Source organism: Schistocerca piceifrons, chromosome 2 (assembly GCF_021461385.2).
Source record: "Schistocerca piceifrons isolate TAMUIC-IGC-003096 chromosome 2, iqSchPice1.1, whole genome shotgun sequence".
Taxonomy (NCBI): Eukaryota; Metazoa; Arthropoda; class Insecta; order Orthoptera; family Acrididae; genus Schistocerca; species Schistocerca piceifrons.
In genome coordinates this window covers 102635625-102650177 of record NC_060139.1, presented here as the reverse complement: position 1 = coordinate 102650177, position 14553 = coordinate 102635625, and the positions used below count along the sequence as shown (strand labels likewise).

The window sequence follows — 14553 nt, the reverse complement described above, 5'->3', positions numbered from 1 at the left end:
GAATGTTATTACAAGCAGGATATGGCCAATGAAATTACCTGCTTGCTGCTGACAGATCTCGACGTAAAACATTTTCACGGAGCGGTTTTAGAGCTCGTGAAATCGCGGATTCGTCCGACGGCATCGCAGGGTGTAAGGGGCACGTTTTATGCCATGTGAAACAGAGATGGAAATTCTAAGAGTAATTCTGAGGTAAGAGGGAAGCCTTCAGGGGTGTAGGAATCATGCCGTAGACTCTGTGGTGTGGAGGTGATGTTTCAAGATCATTCAGCGTATCGAGCAGAGAGCGACTGATCGACATCGGTCATTGAAGTTGTTCTGCTTGTGTGAAGAGCTTCAAATGATCTCGCAAGAGAAGTTCCGTGCTTTGGTGTGGAATGTGGCTTACTCAGTTGCTGATTTTCTAGGTATGTTGCATTTCAGTGGGCGTACATGTGTTCGTTAGGAAGAAGCCACATAGCACATAGCCACAGTCAGCCAAACTTCCGACCCTGTTAGGAAAATGCAACGTCAGAACCGTCTTCCAAACATCCCCAACACAAGAGAGTTCCTTGGATCTGCGAAAGGTCCACCGAAACTTAGCGGACCAGGTATATACCGTACAGCAGTGATAGTCAACCTGGTGCTTACTACACATAAGTGGGCGGTCAGTAAGTATCATACAAACTTTTTCATTAGTTTTTTATAAAATTTTGACATAAAGTATTTGATAAGTAGTTATTACTATCGGTTTTAACTTGCTGTAACTCTGGTGCATAAATTTTATGCGGTAAAGCTAATCCTCAACGTTATGAATTACCATTACTTTGGAACCGGTGTGCAGTTATAAAATTTTATTACTAACAGAGATGCAAAAGTGGGCGGTAGGTAAAATACATGGACTACCTCTGCTGTACAGAATAGTAGTGAATGTGGCCGCCAAGAAATGGATCAAACGCAGCGCTATATCTCGAAATGTTGCGAGGAAAACATCAGGTTTACGACTGAGACTGTACAGAAAAATCCGCAGTCAGAGAGCGTAGCGTAAACGAAGATCACACTTTTGAAAATACAAAGTTGCTTCGCCGAGCAACCAGCTATTCGGACAGCAATACAGAGGACTCCATAGTAATACGGATCCACGAGAATCTTGGTAATGAGAACGAAGGTTAGCAACGTAGTTCGGCATGGCGTACCGCGTCAGTGGCAATACGACGAAAGCACGCACACCACCATACAGCAAGCAATACGTATCCAGAATTAAGACACAAACGAATTACAGACATTGGCTGCGAGTAGGCATTGATTGAAATGAATGGGGAACGTTTAGAATTTGTGCCAGACCGGGATTCGAACACGTGTCTCCTGCTTACTAGGCAGATGCTCTGACCACTGAACCATCCGGACACATTAGGCATCGTAGCCACACGGACTACCCTAGCACCCACACACTACGAATGTACTGCCCCTTGCCCATTGTATTCATTACTCGCGGTATTCCATCGATTCCCGTAAGAGTTCGAGCCTGGTGTGTCTTAATTCATACGGCTGCTGTATCAAAATAGTATCTGTTCTTTCGGACATATATACACGTATCCAGAATGCCCGTGCAGAGAGTCGGCTGCAGCCTCGGGCCACTTACCACCCCTACCACTGTACTCACACCACCACCCCAGCCCTCTGGCGGCAGTGTTCCCAACTGCCCGCAGCCACGTGGAGGAGGAGCATCGCTATTATAAATACTGTGACAGCTGCAATATCTCGCTACTTCACCAGAAGATGGCGATTATGATACTCGAAGAAAGGGTTTCAGTATCTTAACTCTTCATTCCGCCTAGAAACTCGACAGCTTTTCATCAATACTGGGCTATATGGCAGGAAAGTCTCGCTTCATATTTACTTTTATGGTTCCTTCTGGTGTTGCTCTTCTATTGAGATTGATCGTGATGTTGCATCATCAGCAAAGAACACTATTACCGCCTTTTTGTGCGTAATGTGGAAAGTCAGATGGTTCAAATGGCTCTGAGCACTATGGGACTTAACTTCTAAGGTCATCAGTCCCCTAGAACTTAGAACTACTTAAACCTAACCAACCTAAGGACACCACACACATCCATGCCCGAGGCAGGATTCGAACCTGCGACCGTACAGGTCACACGGTTCCAGACTGTAGCGCCTAGAACCGCACGGCCACCCCGGCCGGCTGTGGAAAGTCGGTTACATACAGGAAGAAAGGGCGTGGTTCCAACATTGAACCCAGTGGAATACCATTGGTAATTTTCACACTCTCAGAAGAAGATTCGTCACTAAAACACTACGAGCTAACGTAAGACAGCAACCAACCAGTACTGATAACGCTGTTTATTTATGTAACAGTGTCGTAACCGGTTTAGAACCGAGAGATTAATTTTCAGATGGCTATTCACATCAAGATGGACATTTGCTGCAGTTTACTTAAGTTTTTGGCTCTTTATTCCCCCTTATGGTGAAAGATTCTTGGGATGGTGATGCTTTATGGTAAAAAACGATGTTAGAAACAACTTATTTAAACGTGACTTTCCTTCATACCGATCGAATACAGTTCAAATATTACTTAAGACTGAGTACTCGAAGAGAAACAAGATGCAGTCAGTAGTCCGATATAAGCATCACACTAATGATAGAAACTTGTTCAGTCACATATTAATAAAACTATTAATTAATTTAAACTCTCAACTAGTCATCATATATCAACATAATTTCAAATCTCGTAATATTTATTTATTTCTCAACACTTATTTTGTTCCCTGTGTATTTACATAATGTCATTTAAGCAACATTTGCTAACAAACTGGTTGTAATTAATGCTCATTGAATGTTAAATGCAATCAATGTAACGTTTATTTTCTGTAAATTTTGTACTGTGAAATCGATGTGTATACATCGTACTGTCTCTGAGAGACAATTTCTTTGGGCACTGTTGTATTTGTGTACTTTATGCAATGTAGCTCAGAGCCATTCGAACCATTCTGGATGCTCAGGTCCAACCCACGGTACAATGTTTGTTCTCCAATGGTAACGGTTAATTCGAAGACGACGTGCCCCTTGTTCAAACAGCTCACATCGTCCAGGAATGGTTTTTTCAGCACGAGGATGAATTGTCACACCTCCCCTGGTCACCGTAGTCACCAGCTCTCAATATTACTGAGCCTTTGGAGAGCAGGGTGCCTGGTCGCTATCAATCCCCATCATCTTTACCTGAACTTTCCACTATTTTGCACGTAGATAATATCGAAAACCATACAGGACCTGTGTTTATCCGTTCCGACACGAATGGAAGCTGTTTTGAATACAAACCATTTACCCATTTACCATATTAGCATGACCATGTATTGCGTTTTTGGCGTTCCATATTTTTGACCACCCGCTACAAATGATGACGTAGACGTAGATGTGTGCGCCACACGCCGGCAGATTGTTTGCACGTAGCTGGATGCCGGCAGGCACGTGGCGCTGGTGATCATCCTGACTCGCGCGGGCCTCGACCTGGACCCTCCGTCGCTGCGGCGGCTGGCGGTGCACGTGCTCAAGCTGGGGCTGGTGCCCTGGCTGGCCGAGTGCGCCGTCGTCACCGTGGCAACGGCCCTGCTGCTGGGCCTGCCCTGGATCTGGGCCTTCCTGCTCGGGTGAGTCAAGGAGGGCGCTCTGCCTCATGCAGTCGTAGGCGCACGCACAGCAGGCGACGGTAGGCATCAGGTTTTCTGATATGTCGCTAGTAGAGCTGGCTAACAAACATCATCAGCGCCTACTAAAAGATAACACACTAATAAGTTTATTCACACTATGTGCACTTAATAGCTGAGATATACATAACTTAATATAGCTGTAGCTTCGTGGTGGTGAGTTCCACTACTGGCCATTAAAATTGCTACACCAAGAAGAAATGCAGATGATAAACGGGTATTCATTGGACAAATATATTATACTAGAACTGACATGTGATTACATTTTCACGCAATTTGGATGCATAGATCCTGAGAAATCAGTACCCACAACAACCACCTCTGCCCGTAAGAACGACCTTGATACGCCTTAGCATTGAGTCAAACAGAGCTTGGATGACGTGTTCAGGTACAGCTGCACATGCAGCTTTTACACGATACCACAGTTCATCACGAGCAGTGACTGGCGTATTGTGACGAGCCAGTTGCTCGGCCACCATTGACCAGACCTTTTCAATTGGTGATAGATCTGGAGAATGTGCTGGCCAGGGCAGCAGCTGAACATTTTTTGTATCCGGAAAGGCCCGTACAGGACCTGCAACATTCGGTCATGCATTATCCTCCTGAAATGTAGGGTTTCGCAGGGATCGAATGAAGGGTAGAGCCATGGGTCGTGACACATCTCAAATGTAACGTCCACTGTTCAAAGTGCCGTCAATGCGAACAAGAGGTGACCGAGTCGCGTAACCAATGGCACCCCATACCATCACGCCGGGTGATACGCCAGTATGGCGATGACGAATACACGCTTCAAATGTGCGTTCACCGCGATGTCACCAAACACGGATACGACCATCACGATGCTGTAAACAGAACCTCCATTCATCCGAAAAAATGACGTTTTGCCATTTGTGCACCCAGGTTCGTCATTGAGTACACCATCGCAGGCGCTCCTGTCTGTGATACAGCGTCAAGGGTAACCGCAGCCATGGTCTCCGAGATGATGGTCCATGCTGCTGCAAACGTCGTCGAACTGTTCGTGCAGATGGTTGTTGTCTTGCAAATGTCCCCATGTGTTGACTCAGGGATCGAGACGTGGCTGCACGATCCGTTACAGCAATGCGGATAAGATGCCTGTCATGTCGACTGCTAGTGATACGAGGCCGTTGGAATCCAGCACGGCGTTCCGCATTACTCTCCTGAACCCACCGATTCCATATTCTGCTATCAGTCTTTGGATCTCGACCAACGCGAGCAGCAATGTCGCGATACGATAAACTGCAATCGCGATAGGCTACAATCCGACCTTTATCAAAGTCGGAAACGTGATGGTGCGCATTTCTCCTCCTTACACGAGGCATCACAACAACGTTTCACCAGGCAACGCCGGTCAACTGCTGTTTGAGTATGAGAAACCGGGTGGTAACCTTCCTCATGTCAGCACGTTGTAGGTGTGTGAATGCTCTGAAAAGCGAATCATTTGCATATCACAGCATCTTCTTCCTGTCGGTTAAATTTCGCGTCTGTAGCACGTCATCTTCGTGGTGTAGCAATTTTAACGGCCAGTAGTGAATAAGCAGTGAGAGTAGTGTTCTCGATAGACACAAATAGTCTTCAGTGCTGATACGTTTTGATAGTCTCTGAATGTTAGCAATGCTTAGTAGCGTGATGCTACCTTCATTTGTTGTCTTCCGTACCAGTGTTGATTAAGTCTATAAATGTACGGAATCTGATGCGAAGCTCTGAGTACGGCTGCTTGGAAAGATGTGCCGTGGCGCTCCTCATCAGAGACAGCGATCGATGAAAGAGCGAGCTTGCCCGGCAGCACGCTGGTGTGAGGTTTAAAAGTGTTGTCTCCCTTGTGAGCAGCGCACAGCGCGCCAGCTGAGGTGGAGAAAGAGGCCTTTGATAATGCAACTTCGACAAAATCAAGCCGCGACCGTGATCTTTGGTGATGGATTTACTCGTTCTTCTTATATTCACCCTTCAGTGTGCCAGATTTTCCCAACGATAGATGACTTGTCTGCGACTTCGGTTCAAGAAGTCAGCATTTTGGCTGTTTGGGAATGTTCAAACTCGAAGGTCGCTTCGCCGTAGCTCTGGATGTGCCTGACACGCAACGGCTTCTTCATGTGAGGAAAGAAGAAGTCACTGGGTGCAATGTCAAGAGAATACAGGAGGTAAATCAAAATTTCGTAGTCCAAAGAAGCTGCATGGGTGTCTGTTGCCTATATAAAATTCGCTGAAATGTCAAGAATAGAGGACAACATTACGCAGCTGTTGCTTCGATATCTCGCCTTAAAGTTATACATGCCGACTGCCATATAATTCATTGTTTAAATGTTAAGGAGGAAATGGCGTCGGACACGTCGGACGTGGAGGTCGAGCAGGAAGTTATATCCATTTCGTCGGAGGAAGATGATGACCCGGTTTCGCCGTGCACGACCGAGGCGTTGGATACGCCGTCGGAACATTCTGACTAGGCCGTATTTTGGTCGAATGTGCAAGTGGCGTACAGAATATACACAATCAGATGGTGTTCGTTTTGAATACGGAAAAATGGGAGCCACTGAGAAATACGACGAAAATGCCCATAATTTTACTACACTGAAACACTATGACATTACTGATGAATTTAAGTTCTTTGCAAATAAATATGACTCTGTAATTATTAACAAGATTGTTACATATGTCTATAGAATTAATGTTAGGGTAGAGCGATTAACACTTGATGACAGAGCTAACAAAAAAATATTTGAAGATCAGGGTGCATTGGAGAAAGTACGTTTAGCATGTAGTAATAAGTTAGGTCCATTTAGTTTAAGGCCTGATAAATCTGCCCGTGTTCCTTGGAGGAAATATAGTAGACGTAATCGTTTTAAATTTGTTACTTATTGCAAACCAGAGACAAGTGCTGATATTAGTAAAGTAAAGGGATGGCCTGATTTAGAAAATCTTTGTAAATCTAAGAACAAACTTTTCCAAGGTGTTAATCCTTTTTATATCGGGTTGGAAATAGCTGGTGATGAACCTGCAAAGAATGATTGTGAAGCGTCGTCACCATTCCGATGCTCCGGCGAAGCAACAGCTGATGGTTTTCAAATAACCTCGACCACGGTTACGACGGATCTAAGCCCGTCTTCCACAGAACAACAGACAAACTTCACATTAACAATTCACCCAGTAACAGGTGTCTTCATATGACATTTATCTGCAACGGTCTGTATGTCCATATGTAAAAATTAAGGCCCCTAGAATCAACGACCTGTAGCACCAGGGGCCTTAATTTTGACATATAGACCGTTGCTGATAAATGTCATATGGAGACAGCTTTTAGTGAGTGAATTGTTAATGTGAAGTTTGTCTGTCCTTATGAAGAAGACGGTTTTAGATCCGTCGAAAACGTGGTCAAGATTATTTGAAAACCACCATTTTTTTGCAACTTGTTGGCTGGACTTTATTCCTGCTGTTCTGTAACCGTTGTTGTACTGCAGCCTTGCTCAAAATATTGACACTGGAATTTTCTCGTGGAGAAAAGACATCCCTATGGACTGCCTGCCGCTATGCTTCGTCTTGACAGCCTTCTATAACGTTGTCAAGATATTACAGTCGAATCGTATCACAATAGTTTGCACCTTACGAGCGGACACACCCTGCCAGTCCCGAAAAGCACTCAGGATAACTTTGACCGCTAATGGTTGGTTTCTCGCCTTATTTGTTGGAGGTTCATACTGTTTGCTTTGCTTCTTTGTCTTGCAGTCATAACGATGCAACCAGCTTTCCTCCGTGAGGATTAAGTGGCGCCGGCCGCTGGTGGCCGAGCGGTTCTAGGCGCTTCAGTCTGGGACCGCGCGACCGCTACGGTCGCAGGTTCGAATCGTGCCTCGGGCGTGGATGTGTGTGATGTCCTTTGGTTAGTTAGGTTTAAGTAGTTCTAAGTTCTAGGGGACTGGTGACCTCAGATGTTAAGTCCCGTAGTTCTCAGAGCCATTTGAACCATTTGATTATGTGGGTGTGGACTGACCTGACACCACTTCATCTCGGCTGTTGCCTCGATTCGACGGGCGTTTTGAATCAATGCGATTGTTCGCGGTACCCAGCGAGTGGTTACCTTCACTTGTTCACAATGTCGTGCAAGTTGTTGTGAACTGATCCATGACTCATCCCCACTTTTCCCATATCGCCTCCATCGTATGATGTATCGCTGTTGTGCAATTTCAGAAAATCAACACGAATTATTGCAATGTTGTTCTCCTTCAAATACAGAAAATTAATGGTCGCACAGTACTCCATTTTCTCGCCCTCCTCCGTAGACGACGTCGTTAACCCACCCTGGTGCCGTGCCATTCAACTCGGAGGAAAGCCAGTTCGAATTATGGAAGTGAATTAAATTTTCACTGTCAGTATTTCGCCGGAGAGGAAAGGACATGTGACACCGTAAAATTTCCGATTACCAGTCTTTGCAGCAATAAATATCCTGGATTAAACTGCCCTCTCCACAGTGTCTCATGAAGTGAGGTCATTGGGACATCAATGGAAGAAAGTGCCTGTGCGCTTTCACAACACGAATGGCGAAGTCCTAGCGGCTAACTTCATCCGTCTCAGTGTGAGTGATACGTAGGCCAGGGTTGGCATTTCAGGCTGTAGCGTCCGCGCCTGCTGAGAGCCCGCTAATTGAATACTTCAGAATGTCACTCGACGCGTCGCTGATGGTAGTAGCAGAGCCGACAACAGTCGCAAGACGGTGTACGATTTACATGTCTCCGTTGTGTCGAGTTTCCTTTCCTGTGACATTATCTCGGTGTGCAGCGTCTTCTTTCATATACAAAGACAGATGACGCGCTAAGCTCAGAGCTATCTGCTAACGAAGTGAGTCTAGGTTTGAAGCGACGGAAAGCTATCAGTGCCGGTCGAGTTTCTTCGATTTGTAGCGGTATAGCTAGTCCCCACCGGCTAACACCACGAGTGTCTTCAAGAAGTGCGAGAATAGTAGAAGCTGCTGCAACTTTTCCTAGGACACGTCTAGTAGTTACAATTGTGCCAAACTAGTGATGATCACGGTGCAGATTTTCCGCAGGCCGAGCTTTCGTGCCTTTTCAGTCGTATTGTGGTTAAACAGGGAACGAGGGAAGTGCCTTCTTTGTCTCAGGGTGGCGTCGCTTCCTCGGATCCCACATACAGAGGGATACTGATTGATACTCCAGAAATACTAATGATATATTTCGCATTGACGGAAAGTCACAATGGCCTCATAAGACAGTGAACAGTGTGCTTTCGTAAACAATTAACCACCAAGACGCAAATCTTAATTTCGTTTTTTGACATCAAATAATGGAGTCTTTCCGTTCCACAGCAGTAGTTCTACATGAATTCTGCGTCTTTTCATGCTTGACTCATAACGGAGTACATTGTCAGCGAACTTTTCACCAATGAAAAAATATCGTAGATCTAAAAAGAAAGCACAGGTTGTTAAGACAACGACACTAAATGTTTTAGGAGCAGCATAAATTCAAATAACATCAGGAAGAAAGAAAGAAGATTGGGGTTTAACGTCCCGTTGACATAGAGGTCGTTAGAACGGAAAGAACATCATATGCCCCAAAACACCTTAAGAGCTTCAGGCAAAAACCAATTTTAAACACATTTATACTATCTAATTTTTCCCTAGATCTACAAAATCGATCTGTTCAGCAGTGCAGCATCATACAGGACCTCAAGGCCTACATGCGACCATTGTCTGAGAGACGTATTGTTCACTCCACTGAACACGATAGTACAGCCACATCACATATGAGATTGATCAAGAAATACCTTGAATAATTTTATTAGAAACAAAGTAATAAGCTTACATGGAATTTGATGAAATCTACTTCAAAGTACTGTTCTTAGCTACCAGTGCAATTGTCTCTTCCAACGTTGAATCCACGACTAGAAGCATTCCTGGAAGGCTTCTTTTGGAACAAGAATGGAACAGGAATGGTGTCAATTTTTTTAAGCACGGTTTTAATTTTTGGGAAGAGTCAGAAGTCGCATGGTGTCTAATCTGGTGAGTAAGGGGGATGTGGTAGACAGCAAAATTTTTTCCGCTCAAAATCTCGCGAATCAAAAGCGAGGTGTGGCACGGCAAGTTGTTGTGATGTAGGAGGAAGCCGTTAGCCTATTTTTGTGGACTATTTCTTCAAACATCGTTTCCCAAACATTGCAGTTCGCCCTTGTAAAATTGCCGGCCGGTGTGGCCGAGCAGTTCTAGGCGCTACAAGGTTTACACGGGGCGAAAGGGCTGTCTACTCGTATAAATAGAAACAGGTGCTAACGTCCGAAAATATAGACCTTGATACCAGAAACGTATTCACGAAAAATTTTTTTGGAGTACAGTTCTGTAGGTGTGCGAAACATCGACAATACGGCAGAAAGAAATATAGCGATGCTTTTGACACGTGGTGTTACAGGATACTGTTGTTGAATATCAATTAGTGTGACAGGATAACAAATTAAGATACCCCAGAACGAACTATCGAAAGAGATTACTTTATACAGTTCTTAATGATTCACAGAGGTGGAATGGTTGTACACACTCTAAGTTATAAGCCGTTGCTGAAACCTGTAGTGTAAGGGATGGTGGAAGGAAAGAATCATATGGACAGGCGGTGTAAATACCTTATACAGTGTATAAGGCATATCATGACAAACAAGTGTTTAATCAATATTGTTGCACCGGATAAAGAAAGACTCGTCGACACTGTGAAGGTTCTTAGATTTGCTTCTGGAGCAGGCAGAGATGATACTACAACAGACACAAAATATTAGATGACTTTGTTACAACTAGCACAAGATGAAATACTGAATTGTGTAACAATCCATGTCCACAGGAATGTCATGTATATTTGTCACTGTCATTGAACGCTAACTTATCACTTCATACAGTACAGAAAAAACAGTCTCTTCTCTCAGAGTACAATTGACTATAAACTTTGCTATATAGTTCTGTCTCGTGTAACTCTCGTGCTGCTGGCTCTGTAGTGAGTTGCTGTCCTCTTCAGCGGTGACTGCAGAGTAGGGCTGAGCGGTACTCCGCTGTGACGTAAGTAAGCATTGTACAGGCCGCAGAGAGTACGTCACCAGGTTAGGCCTGAGCTCACTCGCTTGCTCAGCTCAGCAGACAAAACGCGTTTCTAAACCTGTTAACTTTTAAACGGTTGTTTATGTCGTAGCGAGAATTACATCTTCTATTGGAGTCTGCTGTTATATGGTCTTACTAATGATTTGTAGTACAACAAAATCACAACTTCGCAGTATGCCGTAATTTACGATCTATGCTGGACATAAATGGTAACACGGCTTGTTTATGGCATTTAGTCTTTTTTCCTTAACAGTCCTCATTTCACAGAAGATGTGGTGCCTCGTGCAACAGATAATCATTATGGAATGATTTTAATGTTATTGTGTACAGTACAGCCGTAATAAGTTATTTGTGGGCCGATCGTTATAGTACTACTAAGTGAGACTCCATAATAGTTGATTTCCGTAGAAAATGTAATTCTCGTTTGTACGTAAATACCCGGTTACTAGTTAGCAGGTACAGAAACGCAGTTTGCCTGCTGAGCTGAGCGAGAGAGTGATTTCAGGCGTATCTTCGCGACGTTCGTGCCGCGAGCTGTCTTCCTCGTGGGCGTTCTGTAGCGCTGGCGTGTAGAACCCTTGAGGGCGTGTCTACGCCTACGTATCTCATTCGTCGCTGCATCTGGCAGCGACTGCCCTTACTTGCATAATGAAATGGAACGTCTAGAGCCGTCCATATGATGTTATTTATTATATGGCTGCCAGTTTCAGTGCTTCAGTACACCATCTTCAGGCTTTAACTGACGCTGAGGGGATTAACTCCAATCGTATACACGATTCTATCAGTGGCTAGCGTCTATGAACTGGTTTTTCGCAGGTTACCTGTAAGAACGATGTTGTGTCTCCAACCATTATTGATGGTTGGAGACACAACAACGTTGCTACAGGTAGTCTGGCCACTAACAGAATCATGTATACCATTGGAGTTAATCCAATCAGCGTCAGTTAAGGCCTGAAGATGGTGTACTGAAGCACCGAAACCGGTAACCGTATAACCAATAACATCGTAAGGGCGGCTATAGGTGTTCCATTTGGTTAGATAAGTGAAAGGCCGAAGTCCCTCACACCTCCGATTAGACGGATGAACATACACTCCTGGAAATGGAAAAAAGAACACTTTGACACCGGTGTGTCAGACCCACCATACTTGCTCCGGACACTGCGAGAGGGCTGTACAAGCAATGATCACACGCACGGCACAGCGGACACACCAGGAACCGCGGTGTTGGCCGTCGAATGGCGCTAGCTGCGCAGCATTTGTGCACCGCCGCCGTCAGTGTCAGCCAGTTTGCCGTGGCATACGGAGCTCCATCGCAGTCTTTAACACTGGTAGCATGCCGCGACAGCGTGGACGTGAACCGTATGTGCAGTTGACGGACTTTGAGCGAGGGCGTATAGTGGGCATGCGGGAGGCCGGGTGGACGTACCGCCGAATTGCTCAACACGTGGGGCGTGAGGTCTCCACAGTACATCGATGTTGTCGCCAGTGGTCGGCGGAAGGTGCACGTGCCCGTCGACCTGGGACCGGACCGCAGCGACGCACGGATGCACGCCAAGACCGTAGGATCCTACGCAGTGCCGTAGGGGACCGCACCGACGCACGGATGCACGCCAAGACCGTAGGATCCTACGCAGTGCCGTAGGGGACCGCACCGCCACTTCCCAGCAAATTAGGGACACTGTTGCTCCTGGGGTATCGGCGAGGACCATTCGCAACCGTCTCCATGAAGCTGGGCTACGGTCCCGCACACCGTTAGGCCGTCTTCCGCTCACGCCCCAACGTCGTGCAGCCCGCCTCCAGTGGTGTCGCGACAGGCGTGAATGGAGGGACGAATCGAGACGTGTCGTCTTCAGCGATGAGAGTCGCTTCTGCCTTGGTGCCAATGAAGGTCGTATGCGCGTTTGGCGCCGTGCAGGTGAGCGCCACAATCAGGACTGCATACGACCGAGGCACACAGGGCCAACACCCGGCATCATGGTGTGGGGAGCGATCTCCTACACTGGCCGTACACCACTGGTGATCGTCGAGGGGACACTGAATAGTGCACGGTACATCCAAACCGTCATCGAACCCATCGTTCTACCATTCCTAGACCGGCAAGGGAGCTTGCTGTTCCAACAGGACAATGCACGTCCGCATGTATCCCGTGCCACCCAACGTGCTCTAGAAGGTGTAAGTCAACTACCCTGGCCAGCAAGATCTCCGGATCTGTCCCCCATTGAGCATGTTTGGGACTGGATGAAGCGTCGTCTCACGCGGTCTGCACGTCCAGCACGAACGCTGGTCCAACTGAGGCGCCAGGTGGAAATGGCATGGCAAGCCGTTCCACAGGACTACATCCAGCATCTCTACGATCGTCTCCATGGGAGAATAGCAGCCTGCATTGCTGCGAAAGGTGGATATACACTGTACTAGTGCCGACATTGTGCATGCTCTGTTGCCTGTGTCTATGTGCCTGTGGTTCTGTCAGTGTGATCATGTGATGTATCTGACCCCAGGAATGTGTCAATAAAGTTTCCCCTTCCTGGGACAATGAATTCACGGTGTTCTTATTTCAATTTCCAGGAGTGTATAAAAGAGCTTATTTGTGGTTCCGTCACGAGGTACCAGCTTCGCCATGCAAACTCGTTCTTCGGATGACACCACAAATACGCAGAGAGGCAGACGAACACAACTTCAAAACATAGAAGTTTATCATGGAACGCTATACCTTGCTATGCATGTCTAAAATGGGAATGGGCAGTCCCTTCAGAGGGGAACCATGGATTTCTCTGACATTCGATCATTGAAAACTGGTAGTAAGGTGGAAAGCAACTGAGGACGACGTCACTTCCTTTTGATGAGCTGCTTTCAGGGTCCCGACTCGGGGCAGAACAAGGCAGCAGACTCTTGAGTGCAGTCACGGGAGCTGACCGTTACTCGCGTGTGCCTTCCGCCAGGTCTGTGGTGGCGGCCGTTTCGCCAGCGGTGGTGGTGCCCTGCCTCTTCAGGCTGCGGGTGAAGGGCTACGGGGTGGCCAAGGGCATCCCCACGCTCATCATCGCCATCTCCGGAATAGACGACGCCGCGTCCGTGGCAGTCTTCGGGGTCGTGCTCAGCGTCATGTTTTCGCAAGGTAAGCAACTGAATTTAAGACAAGGAGAAATAAGGGGCAGTCGGTACTATGAGAAATAAGGAACCAGTTTTTCGGACGAAACATGTACAACTTGATGTGGATTTAGTCGCTGTGGAGTCAGCTCAGCATAGCGCCGTTGTTAAATTCTTCCACTACGTTCTGTGAATCCATACACGAAGTGTATCCATACCGTTTTGTATAATTGTTAACGTACAACTAACACTGACGGAAAAAGAGACACATTCGAGCAATATCTATGCAAGCTTGACTGCTAAGAATCAAGTGCTCATTGCTGTCAATAGCAAGTACAGCGAGTGAATGAAACGAGTTTGTCTCCCTGTAAGACACGCAGAGCATACCACCGGCATTCGTACTGTTGAGAAAATATTTTCTATTTTCAGTACAATACAGATATAAAGATAAGTGGAGGTAAGAAATGAAGAGAAATGGGACTCATTTGTAACAAACCAACGCAGACCATGGATCCCTTATACCTGAATATTCAGAAAATGTTCTTTAATAATCTTCGAAATTTAATTGGTGGATCTCGAGTTCAGCCTCTATAACATCTTAAAACATTGGTCTATCTAACGCAATGAAGTACTTAGTTGATGCGACCACATTACTTTAAAAATGTA

The 14553-nt window shown here is 46.0% G+C and overlaps 1 protein-coding gene and 1 non-coding gene across 2 annotated transcripts in view; one reads left to right on the top strand and one right to left on the bottom strand.

Moving 5' to 3' along the window:
• Positions 1-14553, top strand: part of LOC124775175 (sodium/hydrogen exchanger 9B2-like) — a 168809-nt gene that overhangs the window by 71416 nt on the left and 82840 nt on the right. Inside the window, exons 7-8 of the mRNA XM_047250014.1 lie at positions 3462-3644; positions 13740-13915. Coding sequence (XP_047105970.1) covers positions 3462-3644; positions 13740-13915 — 359 coding nt within the window. The remainder of the gene's footprint in view (positions 1-3461; positions 3645-13739; positions 13916-14553) is intronic.
• Trnat-agu lies at positions 1314-1386 on the bottom strand. The gene has a single exon. It is a non-coding gene; the product is annotated as a tRNA-Thr (tRNA).